Source organism: Carex rostrata, chromosome 4 (genome assembly GCF_964058835.1).
Source record: "Carex rostrata chromosome 4, lpCarRost1.2, whole genome shotgun sequence".
NCBI lineage: Eukaryota > Viridiplantae > Streptophyta > Magnoliopsida > Poales > Cyperaceae > Carex > Carex rostrata.
This window is the reverse complement of record NC_135921.1, coordinates 10,747,427-10,771,741: the sequence shown is the minus strand read 5'-3', so window position 1 is coordinate 10,771,741 and position 24,315 is coordinate 10,747,427. Positions and strand designations below refer to the sequence as shown.

The following is a 24,315-nucleotide window of genomic DNA, read 5'->3' as shown; positions in this document are numbered from 1 at the left end:
AATAGTTGGTCCCGTCTATCGTGAAAAGACGAGGCAAATTAAGAGGTTTTGTATATATATTTTTCTTTTATGAAACACAAAAATTAATGGAGAAAACCTGGGTTAAAATGAATCATAATTTTATCAAAAGATGATATCGAACATGTTCTTAGTTTATTTACCGTGGGGGTACTTGTTGTTAGCATATCATAATTCAAAATTACCGTTGGGGTACTTGTTACATGAACTGCGAGTAAAACTGATACTATTCATAAAAACATTAAATAAGGGACCTTATTGAAAACTATTTTTAACTTGAAGTCAGCTTGATTAATGGACTAGAAAACTATAATACGAAAAAAGGAGGGACCAAATATGCAATTAGCCCAAAACCCTTAACCCTCCTCCGTTGCAACTTGCAAGTCTCGCATCGTCTTTCTCAGGTTCTCAACTAGCAAGCGCCACCGCCTCCACGCACTGCACTCCTCCAGTCAATCGGTAGAGGTAGAAACTTGAACAAAAAAATGGGGAAGCTGCCTCCCTCCATGCGATCCGCTAAGGTCCCTCTCTCTCTCCTCAAATCCACCCCTACCCCTGCCCCTTCCCCCTCACCGATGCCCCACTATCTGACCATGAAATCCAAATCGAAGCCTAAAACCAAGACTTCATACCCAAACCCGAATCCGAACATCGGAGCAATCAAACCCCAACCGATGTTATTCTCCTCGCCTTCGCTCTCCTCCGCCATCTCCACCTCCACCTCTCTCCTCTCTTCTCCTTCTCCCCCTTCAATTAATTCTTTACTTCAGTCTTTTTGCCGTGCTGGCGCAACGTCAGCAGACTCCATTTCCTTCTTCAACCACCTCGCCAGTTCCACTTCCTTCGCTCCTGACAAATCCGCCTTTCACATTCTCTTATACCACTGTATCTCTTCCTCCAGTGACATATCTCCAGTCCTTCGTGTTTTCAATCTAATGTCAGAATCCAACCACCCGCCTGATGCAGCCTCACTGGACCTATCCATCCGAGCTCTCTGTTCTAGTCCGAAATCACCACGACTGGATGATGCCTGTTCCCTTATTCTGAAATCACCTGTTAAACCGGATGAATACACTTATAATTTCTTGGTACGCCGCCTTGCCAGGGATCGGCCCGTGAGCTCTGTGAATCATTTCATCGAACATGTTAGAAGCAAGCTGTCTATCCAACCTAATGTTGTAACGTACACCATTTTGATTGATGCATGGTGTCGCCACGGTAACCTACGCGAGGCCACAAGGCTTGTCAAAATGTTATCTGATAATGGGTTCAAACCCGATGCTTATGTCTACAACACAATCATGAAGGGGCATTGCATGCTCGACGATTGTGGTGGGGTTATGGATGTTTACAATAAGATGAAAGATGAAGGGGTTGAGCCTGATCTTGTTACGTACAATACACTTTTGTTCGGGCTGTCAAAAGCTGGCATGATGCCTTCAGCAAAGAGAATTATGAAGCTCATGGCTGATTCGGGTCAGTTTCCAGATGTGGTAACATACACGAGTTTGATGAATGGCATGTGTAGAAAAGGTGAAGCTCAGGAAGCACGTGCCCTTCTCACTGAGATGGAAGAGAAAGGATTGGAACCTAATGATTGTACGTATAATACGTTAGTCATGGGTTTATGCAAGGCACAACACTTGGATGAGGCGATCGAACTATACCATGTCATGATTATCAAGGGGATGAAAATGGATGGGCCCACGTATGCATCTCTTGTGAGGACTTTGTGTCGAGCAGGTCGGATTTCAGATGCCTATGAGGTGTTTGATTTTGTGATTGAGAGCAAGAGCTTGCCTGAGGTGTCAGCTTACACTGGACTTGAGAGTTCAATTAAATGGGTCCAGAAAAGGAAACCTTAATCTATATCTTGGTTTGTACTCTCTGACCTTTTGCCAGATTATACATCATTTCAAATAATGGGTCATTTCAATTATTTTGGATTGAACTTGGATTGCTTAAATTTCCAAATTGTCAGTTCAGGTAAGCCTGGTTTCAAGTTTTAAGTGGATTTTTTAGGTAATGAGTTTTGCTAGCTCCAATTTTAAGGGTGAAGCATGGGCAAGCCAAGTACACTCTGTAGCTCACCTGTCTGAGATTTTTACAGCATGAATCCGTAAAGTATTGGAATGATATGTGTGTCTGCATCCGGTGCTACCTCTCCGGTCTCTCCGTCTTCACTTTAGAACAAATGTAGCAGTTATGTTCTTGAAGTTCAATATAATTTTGTAGTTAACATTGGAATGTTGTTTTGCAACCTTATCTTTGCAAGTTATAGAAAACTGAAGTGAAAAATAAAACAAAACAAATATTGGGGAATGGTGATCTTCATATGAACATCCATTGGATTGAAAACAGAATCTAGCATGTCTCGGTCTTTTGCTTTTTTTTTTTTTTTTTTTTTTGTGCTTAGCAAAAAAAAAAAAAACCGGAAACATCCTGTGCATTCTATTCATATGTTACAATGCGCTAATAAAGTAGTTAATCCTATTAAATATGAAAAATGAATGGCATAAATTTCTTAGTACAATTTCTTACTGTATTCTCTCGATACATGAAATGCCCCTATTTTAAAATCTAAACGTACATCTAAAATTTGATAAATCACAATCATAACTTGTTAAATATTAATTTCTGAAAAATGAAATAATGGATTACAATCAATAACTTGTTCAACATATTTATTTTTAGCCCACGGGCGTTCAACCTCCAAAGAAAAAAAATAAAAAATTGAAACTTATTAAAGAAGATTTTGATTTTTTTTTAAGTACTTACTCAGCAATATGGCTTTCTTAAACCTTATATCGCATTCAATTCATGGGGCATCTGCTTCTGTTTTTCTTTCATTTTCCTTTTTTTTTGGGCTCTAATATGGAATGAACCGGCACTCGTTAAAAATTAGGGAGCTGATAATAGTACCTGCACTACAGTACCTGCAGGGGATCACTGAAAATTAAATGTTAAAATATAACTTATTGTGGAGATTGCAAAAACTGTACAATTCGAATTTTTTTTCTAAAGTATTAATGCCTATGAAAGGAAGTATTTATACCTATGATGTGAACAATTATTTATTGCGTGGATTATATAGCGCCAAGATAACAATACTCGCGCTACAGTACCCGGGGACCACCGAAAATTAAATGCATAAATATAATTTCCTACGGGACTACAAAAACTCCACAATTTGAATTTTTTTTCTAAAGTATTAATATTTAATGCAATTTTCTCTTTCAAATAAGATCCATGATGACGTATTTTCAGACTCGTCGTCACCAAGTGTTTATACCTCGCTATACAAGTATTTATCCCCAATGTTGTAAAAAATGTCCGTTTAGGCCGATTAATCAACCAATTAGTCATTGACGGTGACCAAACCGTCATGAATTTTCCCGACTAATCGGTCAATTATTTTCGATTATTCTCGATTAATCGCTTGGTGGTATCCTGTTTGTCTGACGACCGCATACCGTTATTTACAACACTATTTATCTCTACACTTGCAAGTATTTTTTACATATGATATTGAAAGTATTAATATCTAAGTATTAAAAGTATTTATACTTATACACTGAAGTATTTATGCCTATGAGGCCAACTATGTTTGTTAAAGGAATGTTAACGCCGGAATGATTGGGGAACTCAAAAAGAGATTATCATAATAAGTTACGCATCAAAGTATTAATATCTTACTTTTTTAAATGCTAATATCTTATCTAAGTATTTATATCTACGAAGGTATAAATATCTAAGTATTTTTAACATATGATATTGAAAGTATTAATATATAAGTAATAAAAGTATTTATTTTTATGAATTTAACTATTTTTGTTAGAGAAAGGTTGAAGCGGAATTAGTGCTGGAACTTTGAAAGGAGGACCATAGAAAAAGAGTAATGCTGAAATTTTAGAAATAATAATTAGTTGAGACTATATAATATCTTTTTAGAATTAATAATAATTAGTGGGGATCATAATACATTATTTCTCTCGATGCGAGTACTGTAGCAGGAACAGTGCGAATACTGTAGCACAGAGACAAAAATAATTATTCTAAAAATTATACTAGTAAAATAAGATGCACGTTCTGCCAATAAATTCCACAATCATTAATGAAGTTTCACCAAAAAATTCAATAAAAATTAAACGAGAATAACGCTAGCAACCAGATTCGTTGCTTCTTTGCCAAGAAAATTCACTGAACGAATTAATTAGATCACAGAACGAAAAACGCCTGATCTCGGCAAAGAAGTGAAAATCAAAGAAGGAAACACATCAAAATTTAAAAATTATATAATATAGACGGGGGAAGGCTTTAAAGGAAGCGTATCCTCTGAATACCGCATCAGTGTTCGCAATACTCAGGCGAGCGATCAGCGGCAGATGCATGAGGTCTTTGAGATTCGTGCTAGGTTAAACCCTACTTAACTCCCTTTCGAACACCCTCCCACCGTTTTCTCTCTCTCTCTCTCCTCTCGCCTCTGACAGATTCTTGGATAAGCTCGGGCGCTTGAGCAGTTGGAGGTTGCCAAGGTGCGTGCGTGAGAGTTAGAAAGAGATCGATTTCACAATCTGACCTAGATTGATATTTTCTTCTTTTTGATATTATTTATTTTGCAATAGAGTATGATAGGCCGTAGGATCTACTCTGTTTTGGTCTAGCAATTATGATATTATTTGTGTTGGACTAGTAGAGAAAAACAATCTAGCAGCAACCGGTTGTAAAATTGATTTCCATACAAAGCATAAAAAATTTATATAATTGATTCTTAATGTGTATTTGATCTCTATAACTTAAAAATTTAACTCTGCTCCGACCAGTTTCTGAGAAAGTTTCTACAATCAGGTTACAAACTGGCCAGAGTTTTAATTTAGTAAAGGATTTATTGTGCCTCATCCAGTGAGTTTTCTCACTAGTACCTGGGTGAATTCATATCGCCTAAGGTAACATTATATTTTTTTGTTTAGATCCAGATAATTCGATCAGAATCTGCACAAATATTGAAGGGGCCCGTGCATTCCAACTCGGACTGGATTGATCTGGATTATGATGGTCTGGATCTAAACAAAAATATTCTATTACCTCAAAGTATTGATTCGTATCTACGTACCAATGTACCATCATAGCCCTACTCAGTTCTAGTTGAAAACTTTTAAATTTGGCTCCTTTTTCTTTTTCTCTCCGACAGGAATCCCTTCACGAGCCTTCATCAAATCTTGAGAGGAAATACAAACCAGTAGATGATGGGGGCAAACAGTAAAAAATCAACAAAATTAAAACTAGGAATCTCAAAATCCCTTACACCAAACATGAAATAAACAAATTACAGTTGAACCAAGACTGATAAATCATAAAACCCATTGAATATGACATGAAGCTCACAACCTCTGAAGCCCTAGTTTCATGTGAGCCAAAATTGACAAATCATTAAGCCTCCATTGCACGTGAATCGAAGCCAGCAACCACTGACCTGAAGCCCTGCTTTCATCCAATACCACAACTTAGGTTTAGATTGCACTTGGTCATCTGATGATACTCTCGAATACAAGCACTCAGGAAAAGGAAAGCTCCATGGGGGATTCAGACGAGGACGCTTTTCTTGGTTTAGAGGGGTCGGCCCTCTCTAACTATTTGCGTGATAGGGCCGAGTATGACTATTGATGGTCTCCTCAATGATTTTCCTAATGACGTTTTCTAGTTCTATGAGTATTATGGTTCGAAGTGCTATGCCTTAATTGCTTTAGTTGACTTAGCTGTTATTGGTTGTATTTTGCCTTAGCTGTTTCTATTTCCAGTTTAGCTGTTATTGTTTTTTGTATATTTTGGATTTTGTAAGAACTTGGGCGTTTCGTAATGAAACTGGTGGTATCCCCGCATTTTCAAAAAAAAAAAAAGGTTTAGATTGCACTTGATCCAAAGTATTTGAACCCAGAGGCCTCAATCATGCCAGACCTGACATGCATGGACTCGGAAGTTGTTGTTTAACCTGACCCAAAACTCGAAAGTATAAGATTTCCTAATGCAGTTGATCCAAAACCTGAAAAATTTGAAGTTTTGGGTCAACTGCATTATGGTACTGCTCAGTTTTTTTATTGGCTTGACCAGAAAAAGAAGTGGATTGCATGCCTTGTCGTTGTAACTCATGCAATGAAGCAAAAAGTAGCAATTTCCTTTTGAAGGAGGAAAATAGCTATGTCAAGTGCTCAATTATGGTACTGCTCAGTTTTTTTATTTTTTATTTTTTTCAAAATGGGGAAGGACAAGACAGTCACCCAAATCAAATTTCAATGTCATTTCAATTTTAATCATTTTAGTACAGATAATGACTTCCATTTCCAGTATGTTTTTTTTGTCATTATTACCATAATCATTGCCACTATTATTAATTCATTGTTACTATCATCATTGTCGTGACAATTAATGATGTTATTGTTGTTATTTATTATTATTATTATTTTCTCTTAGCGGGAAGGGAAAAATATTGGGTATATTGTACTCTTTAAGTCATATGGTAAATGAACTGTCTTTCTTGGTTTTTTTTTTTTAAGGAAGTCTTCCTTAGTATTTGTTTCATTCTTTCATCTATTAACTTGGACTCAGCAGATTTTGAGGGGACTAAATATTACTGATCCACATATTGAGGATACATCTCAGAGTCAAAAGGTACCAAAACTTAATGCACCTCAAGAATTGGGTCCCCCCAAACTGAAGAAAGCTAATGTACCAAAGAAGAAGGGCCATAAGAATGGGACATAGCACATGGACTGTGAGGCCCTCAGAAAAGAGGTATCTTGCCGGAACGAATTCAGATAAATTGAGATTTTATTTTTAAATCTTACCTTTGCATTTTTATTTTCCTTGAATCCAATTTATGAGTTATTTTTGGCTTTAATTTGTTTGCGTGATAGGAACAGAGTCTTTCTTAGGGAATTATTTTGGAATCACAAATATCTGGGATTTGATAAAAGTTTAGAACATTTTGTACAGAAGTTCGGTAATTATGCAGTCATACTAGCAATGCTTGATTATAACACCAGTGAGTTCTTAGGTACATTTTGTACAGAAGTTCTTCATTCTTAGGTATCTGGTTTAGGTCAACAATTTTAAGGTTACAAGTTTTTGGAGGTTCAGAATTTTTCTCTAGAAAGAACCTAGGAATTGTGAGTGCATGCATTAATGTACACATACTGATACATCCTAATTTGTTCTCATATTCAACTAGGTCGATACAAATGTTGGTCAAATATGCGTGAGACTCGGGTGGGTCCCGCTTCAACCTCTCCCTGAGTCAGTGCAGCTACATCTTGAATTGTAAGAGCTATGTACAAATTCGATACCTTGAATATAATTTTAATGTTTCTCATTTTGCATGCAAAGGTATTATGTAATAAATCGGAATCAAGCTAGACCTATGGCTCGGCTTTGCAAGCCAGACCAAGAAACACTGTAAGATTTGGTTTGCCAAGTAAAATTTGTGGAAGAGTTCCCTGCTTAATTTTTACAAAACCTACAGTTTCTCAAATTTCTGCAAGTACGATAAATCGCTTTTAATCGTGCAAAATTTCAGATTACTTTTTTCCATCCCATCCTCTTCCTATAAAAAAAATACTTATATTAAATTTTTTTCTTAAATAAAAAAACCGTGATTGGGGTAGATCTATGATTGAGGGGGGACTTGTATGCTTTTTGGGGTTTCATTATGTGCTATCATGCAATGGTACTGTTTGTTAAAGGAAAAAAATAATAGTAATAATAGTTGTAATCAGTGTTCTAAATAGCGCGTCATAGCGGCGCTATAGCGTTTTTGGACCCTAAACGCTAAGCTATGCATAATAACGCGCTATTTGAGCTACGGATGCTATAGCGGTAATAGCGGTCCGCTATAGCGCATAGCGTATAGCACAAATAGCGCTCGCTATGCAACATTTGCTGTTTTTTTTTTCAATTTATATGAGCTTTAAAATAAATAAATGGTGAAGATATTGTTTAATTTTGATGAATATTATATTATATCAAATTCAGGTCCGCTATAATAATTTTTTCATTTTGCTCTTGGTTTTTTCTAACTGATGATAAATCAAATAAATAATTGCTAAATTATGGAAATTTTAGGGACTAACAAGAATTTCTTCAAGGATCATCTGTTTATTTTATTAGAAGTATGATTTTTTTTTCTTTTCAATTTCTAGGTTATTTTGAAATTTAAATAGAAAAAAGATAAATTATGTTATGATGTTGAAGATATTTTAAATAGAAAAAGATCGATAGTTTATGATATTAGTATTACTATAGATATTTTGAGTCGCAATTTGGACTTTGTATTGGTTCAATATGAATATTATATTTTTTTAATCAATTTGATATTATTTATTGTTCTATGAGACTAAATAATGTTGATATTTAGTACAAATATATAATATAATTTTTATAAAAATAAAAAAAACGCTATTTGGGATAGCTTTCGCTATAGCTTTTTTTGGAGGCTCCCCGCTAAACGCTATTTAGAACCTTGGTTGTAATTAGGTAATAGCTGAAATTAGGTAATAGTTGTATTTTCTATTCTAGATTTCCTTTTGTCTATATATTTGTACATAATGATTTATTGGAATATACAAAAATTTCCACTTTCATGGTATCAGAGCCCAGACCAAACCCTAGTTGCTGTTGTTTTGTAGTGCTGCACTGTAGCAACGCACTATTCCTCCCTGTAGCAGCGCCGCACTGTTCCATACTGTAGAGCACTGTTCATCTGCCGTACTGTAGCATCATAATGTTCCTCGCACTGTAGCTATAATCAGCCCAGATTTGATTCGCAAGTTATGTGATTCGATTTTACCACACAAAGACCGCTATCTCACATCGCTCTCAAACTCTAGATTCTAATGGAGATTGATTCAGATTTTAGGTGCTTGAAAAATGTGCAGTGTCATTATTGCAAAGAGTGGGGTCACATGAAGTGGGATTGCTCGAAGCGCCCCAAAGGTTCTCCACTCCCTCCTCGTGCTCAGGTGGCCCCTGTCGATCAATCACCCTGCGAACGCTCCATTTTAAATGAAGTTACCACAATTGTTCAGCGACTTGAGCAGTTGGGTTTCACTCGTATCGACATGACCTCTCAGACACACAGATTCCAAGGGCTACTTTAGCCCACTCAGGTATGATCTCCAATTGTTTTGTAGCATCAAGACCATCATGGATTGTTGATTCAGGTGCTACTGACCATATGACTGGTAACAAAAGTATACTGTCAGGACTTACTACCACCTCACAACCACCTGTCCAAATAGCCAATGGTTCTACCTGTAATATTGAAGGAATTAGATCCACCTAGATTTCACAAAATATGCCCTTATCATCCGTCTTATATGTCCCTTCATTTCCTGAAAATCTTTTGTCTGTAAGCAAAATAGCAGAACAATTATATTACTCAGTTACCTTCACTCCAACTAAATGCACCTTTCAGGAACTAGGGACGAACAGGTTGATTGGTACTGCATACAAGAACAATGGTTTGTATTGCATGGAAAGCTCACCTCAGCGAGTGGCATACTTGAGTACTAGGAGTGCTAAGGAGGTTCATTATCAATTGGGGCATCCATCTTTCCAGGTTTTGAAGAAGATACGTCTTGAATTTCAGTCTGTCTCAGAATTAGTTCGTGAGTCCTGTATCCAGGGAAAGCATGTCCGTGCTTCTCACCCACCTAGAGCCATTAGTCGGTCTGACAGTATTTTTGCATTAGTGCATTTTGATGTATGGGGTCCTTATCCGGTTAAATCTATATCAGATTCTCGATATTTTGTTACTTTTGTGGATGATTTCTCTCGTGCTACTTGGATCTTTATTATTAAATCTAGACAAGAAATCTTTGCAAAATTTTCAGCCCTTTGTTCTTTTGTGAAAACTCAGTTTAAAACTACTGTTAAAACTTTTCGCAGTGACAATGCGAAAGAATATTTTACAAAAGAATTTATGCAATATACGACTGATAATGGTATCATGAATCATCATGTACTTATACATCCCAACAAAATGGAGTAGCCGAACGAAAGAATAGACATATTCTTGAGGTAGTTTGTACTATGATGATTCATGGACATGTTTCTCATCACTTTTGGGCAGATGCGATTTTGACCGCGTGTTACCTGATAAATCGCATGCCATCTTCTGTACTTGATGGTGCAATACCATATAATCTCCTGTTCCCGTCTGCACCTTTATATTATGTTCCACCTAAGATTTTTGGTTGGTCTGTTATGTGTATGATACCCGACCAGGCCGTACAAAACTTGATCCCAAATCACTACGATGCATCTTTGTAGGCTATTTTGGGACTCAAAAAGGTTACCGGTGTTACAATCCTACTCTTAGGTGTTATTTTATATCATCTGATGTTACTTTTCTAGAGTTTGTACCCTACTACTTAGATTCTGAGTCTGGTACTTCTCCCACTCCTGCACCAGTCCTGTCTATTTCTGAGATATCCTGATATTCTGATCAGTTCTTCTTCAACTCCTGAGAATGATGGATCACCGACACCTCCTGCGCCTGTTATTACTCAGGTATATACTCGAAGGGGTAAGAAACACCATGTTGGTACTAACTCTGTCCAGACTATGCAGGATCATAAAACTTGTGCATCTCCTGTGACATTACATATATCACCTGACCCAACCACTGAATCCGAACCTGACCCAACCACCGACTCTGAACCTGACCCCACCACCGAATCTGAACCTGACCCTACCACCGAATCTACACAATCCCTTACACAAGCTCCTGACCCTCCATCATCTAGTCCACCAATTCCTACCATTAGCCCTCCACCTCATATCTCAGATCACGATCTTCTTATTGCCCTTCGCAAAGAATCACGCACCTGTACCAGATATCCCATCAATTGCTTTTGTACCTATGCAGCCTTATCCACTGATCACCGTGTCTTTACTACCAGTTTTGACAGTTACACTGTTCCTAAGAATGTGGCAGAGGCTCTGCAACATCCAGGGTGGTTTAGTGCTGTGTAAGAGGAAATGTCAGCTCTGTGAAAAAATGAAACTTGGGATCTCTGTCCTCTCCCTCCTAGTAAACAAGCAGTTGGTTGCAAGTGGGTCTTCACAGTTAAAGTTCATCCCGATGTGTCCCTTCATCGACTTAAAGCTCGGTTGGTTGCCAAAGGTTACTCTCAGTCCTATGGCATTGACTATGATGAAACATTCTCTCTTATTGCCAAGATGGCACCTGTTCGCATCTGCATGGCTCTGGCTGCCACTCGTCACTGGCCATTATACCAACTCGATGTCAAGAATGCCTTTCTCAATGGCATCCTTGAGGAGGAGGTATATATGACTCAACCACCTGGGTTTATTGGTCAGGATGAGGTATCCAAAGTTTGCCGCTTACGAAAATCCTTGTATGGTCTCAAACAATCTCGTCGAGCTTGGTTTGGGAGTCTATCTCAAGCTCTCAATCATTTCGGCATAACCAGGAGTGCCAATGATCACTCAGTGTTCTACAGGCACTTGAAGGGAAAGACCATAGTGTTAGTCGCATATGTGCATGATCTCATCATTACTGGTGATGATGACGACGGGATCTCCTCTTTGAAAAAGTTCTTGAGCGAGCAATTTCAGATTATTGACCTTGGAAAACTAAAGTACTTTCTCCGCATTGAGGTATTGCGATCTCGTGGCAAGCTTCTCATCTGTCAAAGGAAATATGTACTGGATATGCTCTCAAAAAGCAGGTTGCTTGGATGCAAACCTGTTGATTCGCCGATGGTTCCTGAGACCAAGCTTATGCCAGAGGATGGAGAGCTATTACATGATCTTGAGAGATATCGAAGACTGGTTTGTAAGTTAAATTACTTGACAGTTACTCGGCCTGACATTTCTTATCCAGTTAGTGTTGTGAGTCAGTTCATGTCGGACCCTCGCACTACACATTGGGATGCTGCTGTTCAGATCCTCGGGTATCTCAAGGGTTCTCCAGGGAAATGGCTAGTATATTCTGACCAGGGACATGACAGGATAGCAGGCTTCACTGATGCTGATTGGGCAGGCTGTCCTACCAGTCGGAGGTCCACTACTGGAGTCTGTGTCTTCTTTGGTGGGAACCTGATTTCCTGGAAGAGTAAGAAACAGACTGTTGTGGCTCGATCAAGTGTGGAGTCAGAATACCGCGCAATGGCAAACACTTCCTGTGAGCTAGTGTGGACGAAGTGTTTGCTCAACGAACTAGGTGTTCACCACGATGGTTTGATGACATTACACTGTGACAATCAAGCAGCAATGCAAATTGCCAAGAATCAGATCTTTCATGAGCGGACCAAACACATCGAGGTAGATTGTCACCTTGTTCGGGATTTTGTCAGAGGCACAACTTCGCACCCTCCATACATTCGACTAAGTCATGTTCGAACAGATCTTCAGCTCGCAGATATTCTAACCAAGCCACTTCGGAAAGCACACATTGATAGTATATGTAACAAGTTGGGCATGTTAGATGTATATGCTCCAACTTGAGGAGGAGTGTTAAAGGAAAGAAATAATAGTAATAATAGTTGTAATTAGGTAATAGTTGTTATTTCCTACTCTAGATTTCATTTTGTCTATATATTTGTACATAATGATTTATTGAAATATACAGAAATTTTCACTTTCACTGTTGAACTTTCTTGATGTTTTCCCTAACAAATAATAATATTGGCAGGTATGATGGCATTATCAGAATTCAAATTGATAATGATGCTAGATTTGCTCAAAGTTTGGATTTGTACTAGTGACAGTGTCTTCACTACTGACTAGCTCGGTGTAATCCTCAACACCATAGTTCAGTTGCCTTTTTATTGGTTTTGTTGGTTTGGCCACAACCTCATTATTCAACTGCATCCCCATGCTAGATTTCTCAAAGTTCAGCTCTGTAGCGGTATTGCTCGTCCTTACTAATATGAAGACCTCGTGTTTTCCTCACAAAATAGTGCGTCAATCCAGGCCAATTTAAGGGTGTCAAGTCTAATTTGGGATCAGGTGTAACTGGGGTTTTTAATTTTTCGGACTTTGAGTCAGCTGCATTGGGAAACCTTATACTCTTGGGGTTTGGTCAGGTGAAATAACAACTTCTGAGGCTATGCATGTTAGGTCTGATGTGATCGGTGCCTCTGGGATTGAATACTTTGGTCGGGTTTGGTGCAATATGGATCCTTTTAAGTTGTGGTATTGGATCAAGTGAAAGCAGGGCTTCAGTGGTTGCAGGCTTCGATTCAAGTGTGATGGAGGCTTGGCTCACATGAAACTGGGGCTTCAGGCTTCAGGGGTTGTGGGCTTCGTGTCATATTTTATGGGGATTTCATGATTTGTCAGTTTCGGTTACACCTTGGGCCCTAATGTTTTGGGTCAGCAGTTGTTGGAATTTTATAGTTTTTTCCTTGTGATAAAGGAGTTATATTGTTTTTTGTATTTCTTATCTGGTGTAACCGTGTAAGGGATTTTGAGTTTACTAGATTTGATTTTGTTGATACTTTTACGGCTTGTCCTGTCATCCACCACTTTTGGTTTGTATTTTTTTGTCTTGTGTTTTATCTAAACTGAATTGGTTTCGTGAATGCTATTGGCCCAAAAGAATAAAAGTTCCTAACAAACATCAATTTGATTTGGTTTTTTTTTTTTTTTTTATGGTTGGCGGCGAAGTGCCGCCAACAGCTTAATTGATATTAATAAAAAAGAGTAATAATTACAAAAATACTTTTGAAAACAAGAGAGATACAAAAAATCTCATCTAAAAATTGCAAAACTAACTAGCTCCTATTGCCTCCAGCATGCTACAATAATCACCTCTGTGTCCCAATCTACCCCTATCACCTCTTTTAAATATTCTAAATTCAGAATGGAACATCGAGTGCTGTATCATTTATTAAATTGATCACCGGTTTACGCTTGTTTGAAAAGAATCTTCTGTTCCTTTCTTTCCATAATGCTAACAATATATGATCTTAGGGCCTAATATTTAATATAGATAATTTAATATAATTTTAATAGGTGATAAATTTTACTTATTTGTTAATAAACTTCTAATATATTTGATATATTTGATATATTTGATATAGATGATTCAAATATTTAATATATTTGATATAGATGATTTAAATATTTAATTTTTAATAAAAAAAATTTGTATAATAGGTTTGCATAAAAATCCATATATGCGGTCATATATCATATATGCATTATACAGTGGTTTTCCGCATATCGTATGAAAATCGCATTTTATAACACTGTCGCATACAGAGCAAGTATAATAAACTGTCTCCTCCACCATTCACAGGATCTGTTTTTCATAAAAAAATAAGTCAAGTCTTGTTTCATTGAAATAATTAAGTTGAGTTCTATTTAAAAAAAACAAAAGTCTAAAGGATAGGTATGAACTTAGGAGGAGCACTTGTGAGGAACCAATCATATATTTTCAACCCTTATTATGCTCTTCCGAAGTATCTCAAGTTCTTGGACTTGTTTCCCATTACATTTATAATTTTTTTTTCATTAAAATTTCAAATGAAAATTTGGAACATCGATTTTTGTTTAATTGTTTAAGATCCCGCAAAATAAAAAGTTCAGCTGCGTGTTAGGATCTGAACTTTCCCACAAAACAGTGCAGTTTATAGGATAGAACATTCAGTTAGATACCTATTTCCATGTCAAAACAAATTTTCAATTAAATATCGTTTAATTGGACAATATGACAGCGATTTCAGAGTAACTGTTTTATTTTTTTTAATTTATTGTATTTCGTACATATGTTACAATGAACAAGTAAAGCAGTTAATCCTACTAAATATGCAAAATGAATGTCATAAAATTTCTTAGTACAATTTTTTAAATAGATAAACAAACTCTGTATTTACTTTATTCTCGCGATACATGAAATGCCCCTATTTTAAAATCTGAGCATACATCTAAAATTTGATAGATCACAATCATAACTTGTTAAAAATATATTTTTGAAAAATGAAATAATGAATTACAATCAATAACTTGTTCAACATATTTATTTTTGAAACTTATTAAAGAATTTTTTTTTGATTTTTTAAGTACTTACTCAGCAATATGGCTTTCTTAAACCTTATATCGCATTCAATTCATGGGGATGTGCTTCTGTTTTTCTCTCATTTTCCCTTACTTTTAAGTGAATTTCACAGAACGAAAAACACCTGATCTCGGCGCAGAAGTGAAATCAAAGAAGGAAACATATCTAAATTAAAAATTATATATATAGAGACGGGTGAGGCTTTAAAGGAAGCGTATCCTCTGAATACCGCATCAGTGTTCGCAATTCTCAGGCTAGCGATCAGCGGCAGATGTACGAGGTCTTTGAGATTCGTGCTAGGTTAAACCCTACTTAACTCCCTTTCGAACACCCTCCCACTCTCTCTCTCTCGCTCCTCTCGCCTCTGACAGATTCTTGGATAAGCTCTGGCGCTTGAGCAGTTGGAGGTTGCCAAGGTGCGTGCGTGAGAGTTAGAATGAGATCGATTTCTTCTGTTTGGTTTAAAAGAGATCGATTTCACAATCTGACCTAGATTTATATTTTCTTATCTTTTCATATTATTTCTTTTGCAATAGAGTATGATAGACCGTAGGACCTAATCTGTTTTGGTGTAGCAATTAATGATATTGTTTGTGTTGGTTTAGTAGAGAAAAACAATGTAGCAGCAACCGGTTGTAAAATTGATTTCCATACAAAGCATAAAAAATTTATATAATTGATTCTTAATGTGTATTTGATCTCTATAACTTAAAAATTTAACTCTGCTCCGACCAGTTTCTGAGAAAGTTTCTACAATCAGGTTACAAACTGGCCAGAGTTTTAATTTAGTAGAGGATTTATTGTGCCTCATCCCGTGAATTTTCTCACTAGTGCCTTGGTGAATTTGTATCACATAAGGTAACAAAATATTTATGTTTAGACCTAGACCATTTGATCAGAATCCGTACAAATATTGAAGGGCCTGTGCATTCTACTTGGGCCAGATTGACTCGGATTCTGATCGGATGATTCGGATCTAAACAAAAATATCCTACCTCAAAGTATTGATTCGTGTCTAAGTACCGATGTACCATCATAGCTCTACTCGGTTCTAGTTGAAAAATTTTAAATGTGGCTCCTTTTTCTTTTTCTCATAGGAATCCCTTCACGTCCTCACTTAAAGCCTTCATCAAATCTTGAGAGGAAACAAAAGAGAAAGAAATACAAACCGATAGATGATGGGGCAAGCAGTAAAAAATCAACAAAATTAAAACTATGAAACTCAAAATCTCTTACACCAAACAAATTCTAAAGCTCCAAAAGCTCTTGATTCAAAACATTAGGGTCCAAGGGTTTCCAATTACAGCTGAACCAAGACTGATTAATCATAAAACTCATTGAATATGACATGAAACTCACAACACCTGGAGCCCTAGTTTCATGTGAGCTGAAATTGACAAATCATTAAGCCTCCATTGCATGTGAACCGAAGCCTGCAACCATTGACCACTGAAGCCCTGCTTTCATCCAATACCACAACTTCAAAAAGTCTAAATTGCACCTAACCCAAAGTGTTTGAACCCAGAGGCTTCAATCACGTCAGACTTGACATACATGAACTCAGAAGTTGTTGTTTCACCTAATTCAAAACTCAAAAGTATAAGATTTTCTAATGCAGCTGACCCAAAGCCTGAAAAATTAGAAGCCACAGTTACACCTGACCCCAAATCAGACCTGAAACACTTAAATAGGCTTAGATTGACGCAATATTTTGTGAGGAAAAAAAGATCCCTTCATATTAGTAAGGACAAGAGCACCACTGTACAGAGATGATCTTAGAGAAATCTAGCATGGGGATGCAGTTGAATAATGACTAATGAGGCTGTGGTCAAACCAAAAAAACCAATGAGAAGGCAACTGAATTTTGGTGTTGAGGACTACATTGAGCCTAGTTAGTTACGAAAAGACCATCACTGGTAAAGATCCAAACTTGAATAATTCTAGCATCACTATCAATCTGAGATAGGTTTAGTGGATTTTACTGGAACTTCACTGAGAATTTTTCATAGTTACTGTTAAATCTATCTATCAACCATATAGAAGCAAAAGAAAAAAAGAAAAAAAAAATTGTACATACTTTATTGTATGAAACCAATCATTTCCCTGGAATGATCAAACTTCCATGACAAAATTTATGTCTAATAGTCATCCATGTTGACCATGAATAAATGCCGAGAAATCAATAAATTTTCATTTTCATACTTTTTATAAATTTTTGGATTGCAATGAGCAGTGTAGCTTTTTCTGGCATTGAAACCGATTTTTTTTTTAATTAATAAATTTTCTCAAAAAAAAAAAAAAGTTTGGGGCTGCAGATCCATTTTCCGGACCCCAATCTTGGGCCACAGAAAGCCATTGCAGATTCTAGTATTTGGGTCCGCAGAAAGCCTCTGCGGCCTGGGTAATTCTCGAATTTCCCCAATACTAGTGTGATTTGGTTTATTTTCTTTATTTTTTATACTATAAATAAGAATTTCGGTTTACTTGGACTCATCAAATTTTGAGGGTACCAAAATTTAATGCACCTCAAGAATTTACAGAAGGAAGTGGATTCCCCAAAGTGAAGAAAGCTAATGTACCAAAGAAGAAGGGCCATAAGAATGGGACAGAACACATTTACTGTGACGCCCTCAGAAAAGAGGTATCTTGCCAGAACAAATTCAGGTAAATTGAGATTTTATTTTTGAATCCTACCTTTGCATTTTTATTTTCCTTGAATCCAATTTATGAGTTATTCTTGGTTATAATTTGTTTGCGTGATAGGAACAGAGTCTTTCTTAGGGAATTATTTTGGAATCACAGATATCTGGGATTTGGTAAAAGTTTAGAACATTTTGTACAGAAGTTCGGTAATTATGCACTAGCAATGCTTGATTATAACACCAGTGAGTTCTTAGGTACATTTTGTACAGAAGTTCTTCATTCTTAGGTATCTGGTTTAGGTCAACAATTTTAAGGTTACAAGTTTTTGGAGGTTCAGAATTTCTCTAGAAAGAACCTAGGAATTGTGAGTGCATGCATTAATGTACACATACTGATACATCCTAATTTGTTCTCATATTCAACTAGGTCGATACAAATGTTGGTCAAATATGCGTGAGACTCGGGTGGGTCCCGCTTCAACCTCTCCCCGAGTCAGTGCAGCTACATCTTGAATTGTAAGATTTATGTACAAATTCGATACCTTGAATATAATTTTAATGTTTCTCATTTTGCATGCAAAGGTATTATGTAATAAATCGGAATCAAGCTAGACCTATGGCTCGGCTTTGCAAGCCAGACAAAGAAACACTGTAAGATTTGGTTTCCCGAGTAAAATTTGTGGAAGAGTTCCCTGCTTAATTTTTACAAAACCTTGAGGTTTCTCAAATTTCTGCAAGTACGATAAATCGCTTTTAATCGTGCAAAATTTCAGATTACTTTTTTCCACCCCATCCTCTTCCTATAAAAAAAATACTTATATTAAATTTTTTTCTTAAATAAAAAAACCGTGATTGGGGTAGATCTATGATTGAGGGGGGACTTGTATGCTTTTTGGGGTTTCATTATGTGCTATCATGCAATGGTACCGTTGAACTTTATTGATGTTTTCCCTAACAAATAATAATATTGGCAGGTATGATGGCATTATCAGAATTCAGATTGATAATGATGCTAGCTTTGCTCAAAGTTTGGATTTGTACTAGTGACAGTGTCTTCACTACTGACTAGCTCGGTGTAATTCTCAACACCAAAGTTCAGTTGCCTTCTTATTGGTTTTGTTGGTTTGGCCACAACCCCATTATTCAACAGCATCCCCATGCTAAATTTCTCAAAGTTCATCTCTGATGGTGTTGCTCCTGTCCTTACTAATATGAAGACCTCGTGTTTTCCTCACAAAATAGTACGTCAATCCAGGCCAATTTAAGGGTGTCAAGTCTAATTTGGGATCAGGTGTAACTCGGGTTTCTAATTTTTCGGGCTTTGAGTCAGCTTCATTGGGAAACCTTATACTCGTGGGTTTGGGTCAGGGGAAACAACAACTTCTGAGTCCATGCTTGTCTGGTCTGGCATGATCGGTGCGTCTGGGATCAAATACTTTGGTCGGGTCTGGTGCAATCTGGATCCTTCTAAGTTGTGGTATTGGATCAAGTGAAAGCAGGGCTTCCGTGGTTGCAGGCTTCGATTCACGTGTGATGGAGGCTTCATGATTTGTCAATTTCAGCTCACATGAAACTGGTGCTTCAGGGGTTGTGGGCTTCGTGTTATATTTAATGGGGTTTCATGATTTGTTAGTTTTGGTTCTGGTGTAATTGGAACTCCTGGGCTCTAATGTTTGGGGTCAGGAGTTGTTGGAGTTTTAGAGTTTTTGTATTTCAATTCTGGTGTAAGGAATTTTGAGTTTCCTAGATTTGATTTTGTTGATTTTTTACGGCTTGTCCCATCATCCACCACTTTGGTTTCTATTTTTTTTCTCTCTCTTGTGTTTTCTCTGAACTGAATTGGTTTCTTGAACGTCATCTTCATAATTTGTAACTTGGCTTTCATTTTTTACTTGGTGTAACTAGTGAAATATGATCTCTGTTAACTCTTCTCTAGAGATTTGGTGAAGGTTTTAATTGAGGATGTGAAAGGATTCTCGCCGGAAAGAAAGACTCGCTGGATGAGGTCCAAACAGCAAATTGTTTGCTAAATTCAACTTCTCCAGAGTCTTGGCTAGACATGAAATCTCTTTTCTTCATTTCATCTCAGTTAAAAGAGTACCAGCCAGTTGCTGCTTGCAAATGTTTCCTCTACTAGATCAAGACAAATAATGTTATTAATTGCTAGACCAAGACAAATTAGATCCTATGGCCTATCATATTCCATTGCAAAAGAGAGAATATCAATTTAGGCTTAGATTGTGAAATCGATATCTTTTTAACCAAAGAAAAAAACGATAATATCATAATCTCTCTAACAGCGGTGGCCGACATTTTTATTAATATTCAACATAAAATAGAAATTAGCATTATTATACTAAAATACTCTAAATTATTTGAAATTATGTTAAATTACGCTAAAATACGGTAAATTACACAGAGAGACAATATCTTGACTGATAAGAAATACGCTAAATTATGCAAAGAAATATGATAAATTATGCTAAATAACGAAGATATCATAGTGTCTTAAATGACACTAAATGACGTTATTTTGCACTATAGCGGCGCTATATGGGCATAGCACCGTTTTCTTAGTCATTCCGCTGTAACGCGATAAACGTTATTTAAATATTTAATTATAATTACGCTAATTATACATCAAAAGAATTAATCTAACAAATATTTTAAAAAAAATTGAATTTCATAGTGTCTTAAAAAAAAGCAGAATTGGCCACTAGATGGCCGGTTTCGAACTTTTTTTTTGGAACTGGCCACTAGGTGGCCGGTTTGGAATAAAAATTGGAAACCGGCCATATAGTGGCTGGTTTGGATATTTAAAAAAAAAAAAAGATTTTGTGAGCATAATTAATAATTTCTATTTTAAGTTGGATATTAATAATAAAAATATCGGCAGCGGTGGGAAAGCTAAGGTGGTTCGAAACGGGGTTGATAGGGTTCAAGCCTTCACCCGCCTATAATTTTTAATTTTTAATTTTTGATATGTTTCCCTTTTTTTACTGGGGAACGCTATTTTAAGCGCACCGATTAAGCTATTGAGCGTTGAGCCAAAATTTTCTTCTTAAATTTCTATTTCGCCCATACTCTTTATTTCTGACTTAATTAAGAAAGAAACTATTAAAAGGAAGTCAATATGAGACCAACTTCCTTTAATAGTTTCAGTGTACACCAGAGGTTTCAACCAGAAAATATTCCCTTCAAATGGCAATTAATATGGGTATTTGTCAGGTTGATAGGGTGCAAGGACAAGCAGAAGATCGAATTCCGTGGTTATTGACCAATGACAATGAATACTCAGCAAATTCTTACTATAAATTAGTTACAGTGGCAGGTAAAACAAGATGGTCATTTAGATTCATATGGCAATGGAAACAGCAATACATTTATTCTTTACTTGCCCAATGGAAACAGCAATACATTTATTCTTTAATTGCAACTTTTCGAGAAGAGTTTGGATGGAAATTCATAGAATCCTGAGTTGCAGCTGCTTTCTACACAGAGGAGATACAGTGCAATCAACAGTGGCAAAATCTTGGAGAGTTTGTAGCAGCAGGTTATCAAGAAATCAGTGGGGCGCATATTTCTTCTCAGTATGTTGGTTCTTGTGGAGAGTAAGAAACAAAAAAATCGTTGAAGATGGTGCAACAGATGCTGGATGGCTGGCACACCGTGCCAGTAAAGAAGCCCAATTATGGATGAAGTTTTGCTAAGTAGTTTATTTAGGTGGTTTTGTTATTACATGTAGTTTCCCTTTTTTTTATGAGGTCTTTTAAGATTTATGATAGAATGGAGTGAAGTTGGGTGTAATTTTGAACAGTTGTAATTCCATCTGATAGCCACTATCAGTTTTTTTTTTTTTTTTTAAAAACTATTAAAGGAAGTCGGTCATTTGCAAGAGGAAATATGATATTATATTAACTACATATTTTGCGGTGAATAATATAAAATATTAAATTCCTATTCTGACGAATAACCACTCAGCACTTGATAACGACTATTAAATTCTGTGAGCGCTAGATGATCAGCTCGAATCTTGAAGCAAACACACACGAATATTGAAGCAACGTGCACAGATCTTAATGCAATGCATGCGGATCAAAATTGCTTTGAGATCCGTGCGAGCTACATTAGCACGAATCTTGAAGTGAACACACAATAATCTTATTGTGATATGCGTGGATCGGATGATAAAAGAACCCTTCAGATGAAAACTAGAGTTCGATGGAGTGTTTTATACTTTTAATGAAAGGTAAAATATGTATTTTATAAATTTAGAATGAGTTTTAATATAAAAGATAAAATGTTTACATATGTGAGTTTTTGAAGTTTAGAAGGGGAAATATGTAATTTCAAAATTTAGAGGAGGAAATACGTAATTTTGAAGTTTTTGAGGGGTATACATGAAATTCCCCCTAAATTGTTTATCCAATAGTTCAGGTCAATCACAGCACTGTATCAGTCCAACCTAAATAAAAACTTAAGTAATGTTCTTTTATAAAAAGTATCTTTTCAACAAAAATTTAATTTCTTATTTATACTTTAATTAAATAAAAATGAATATGATAATAACTCAATATGGATTGTGAATATGATAATAACTCAATATGGATTGAGATGCTAGATATGTTGAAGTACTGAACCGATCAGCTATGATACCAATATGTACCATGGTACTAACACAAGCTATGCAATTCAACTGTCCACTAATTCTTGGTACTCACCAATTGTAATGTCATATGTGGCGTTACCAGACTTGTCAAACTGCATATGTTCAGGTTGTAGTATTACTGATAGGATATCATGCTAATATATTTTGTCTGATCATCTCCAACATATTTGAAAAAAGCATCCATGGCTCAAGGAAGGTGGTTTAGCAACTGACAAACCTCTCATTAATTTTCAAAGCTATACTTTGTTGAATACCAGTACTGATACTATTAACTCATCAATTCAAATTATTACAGTGTGAATCGAATGACATAGAAAATGACAACAAATAATTCATATACATACAGCTATGCAAGTAGAGCCATGAAACTTAATATATGAACCAAATAATTATTCTAAACAACACTTATAGCTCTTCAAAAAAATGTGGAAAAAAAAAGCTTCTACAAACTAAATAAAACCTACTGGTAAATATGTGGGAAAAAAAAAAATCCAATTATTACATATCCATGTACATAACTTCGATGATCAGGTCTTGTGCTCGAACCGCACTAAGAGGGAGCTTTGACAATTTCAAAACACCATAAGGATCTTGCTATGGTGGACAGCATTTAGGAGGTCGAATATTAGATTCGAAGACGACATCAAATTGATTAAGGAGTTCACTTAATCCTTTCACGAGCTATATCTTTTTTAAAAAAAAAGAGGGTTCAAATGTCTTCATTTTTTGTGCCTCCATCATGCTTTTATTTTTAAGAACTTTAATAACTCAAAATTTAAAACTTAAAAGTCAAAATAAAATCATTAGATATTATCTACATTATTTTATCTATGCACGTGTAAAAAATTGTGACATATCAACTTTGTTTTGGCTGTCATCATGAGCTTGTAAAAATGCACTAATATGGCTAATTTCTAGACGTTGATTTTTCAAATGATTGATTCACATAAAAATAAAATTGAAATGCGATATTTTTTTTTAATAAGCTCATAGAGAATAACATAGATCACATTTAACAGTTTTATTTGGATGTTTATGATTTAAATTTTGATTTATTAATATTTTTAAAAATGGAGGCATGGTGGAGACACAAAAAATGGAGGCATTTGAACCCTTGTCTTGGAGAAATTAGTCATTGATTTTTAACTTGATACACTCACAATGGTGGATTGATGGAAGGTCATTGAGTGCTTATGCGGCTACACAATGATGATCATGATACGGCTTTGGTGTCATGCTTGAAGAACTTTGCACTAGGTATCACAAATGGATGATTTCAAGAAGGGTTCAAATGCCTCTATTTTTTGTGTCTCTACCATGTCTCAATTTTTAAAAACATTAATAAATCAAAATTTATATCATAAACATCCAAATAAAACTGTTAAATGTGATCTATGTTATTTTCTCTATGTGCTCATTAAAAAAAATATCACATTTTGATTATATTTTTATGTGAATCAATCATTTGAAAAATCAACGTCTAGAAATTAACCATATTAGTGCGTTTTTACAAGCTCTTGGTGATAGCCAAAACAAAGTTGATATGTCACAATTTTTTACACGTGCATAGATAAAATAATGTAGATCATATCTAACAATTTTAGTTTGACTTTTAAGTTATAAATTTTGAGTTATTAAAGTTATTAAAAATGGAGACATAATGGAGACAAAAAATGAAGGCATTTGAACCAATTACTCATTTTGTGAGTACATGGAGGACCCATAATTTTTGTAAAGTGCCTACTGCAAATTGCACTCATAGTACCAGTAATCAATCTTGACATGAACCATGACTTCACATTAAAAGATTTAGATGAAATAGTGCTTAGCTTTTGTTTCAAGCATTTCATCAAGCACCTTAATTGCATTCAACTATTGTTAGCTATGGATAGTACATATTTCAA

At 35.9% G+C, this 24,315-nt stretch overlaps 1 protein-coding gene and 1 long non-coding RNA gene across 7 annotated transcripts in view; one reads left to right on the top strand and one right to left on the bottom strand.

Moving 5' to 3' along the window:
- The first annotated feature begins 385 nt into the window (after positions 1 to 385).
- The window catches only part of LOC144553317 (Tetratricopeptide repeat (TPR)-like superfamily protein), a 41,982-nt gene continuing 18,052 nt past the window's right edge, over positions 386 to 24,315 (top strand). Inside the window, exons 1-5 of one of the 6 annotated variants that reach the window (XR_013511354.1) lie at positions 386 to 1,894; positions 16,198 to 17,764; positions 18,170 to 18,258; positions 18,325 to 18,393; positions 18,717 to 19,329. Coding sequence is in view for 1 of the 6 variants with exons in the window: in XM_078301421.1 (XP_078157547.1) it covers positions 504 to 1,883 (1,380 nt within the window). In the remaining 5 variants the exon portion in view is untranslated. Of the gene's footprint in view, positions 1,895 to 2,040; positions 2,350 to 4,281; positions 4,554 to 15,168; positions 15,517 to 16,197; positions 17,765 to 18,169; positions 18,259 to 18,324; positions 18,394 to 18,716; positions 19,634 to 24,315 lie in introns of those variants that run through there. The other 5 variants (XR_013511352.1, XR_013511356.1, XR_013511355.1 and 2 more) reach the window with 5 other exon arrangements.
- On the bottom strand, positions 4,090 to 15,309 carry LOC144553319 (uncharacterized). Its single transcript, XR_013511357.1, has 2 exons — positions 15,225 to 15,309; positions 4,090 to 4,254 (listed from the first exon to the last, which is right to left on the bottom strand). It is a non-coding gene; the product is annotated as an uncharacterized LOC144553319 (long non-coding RNA).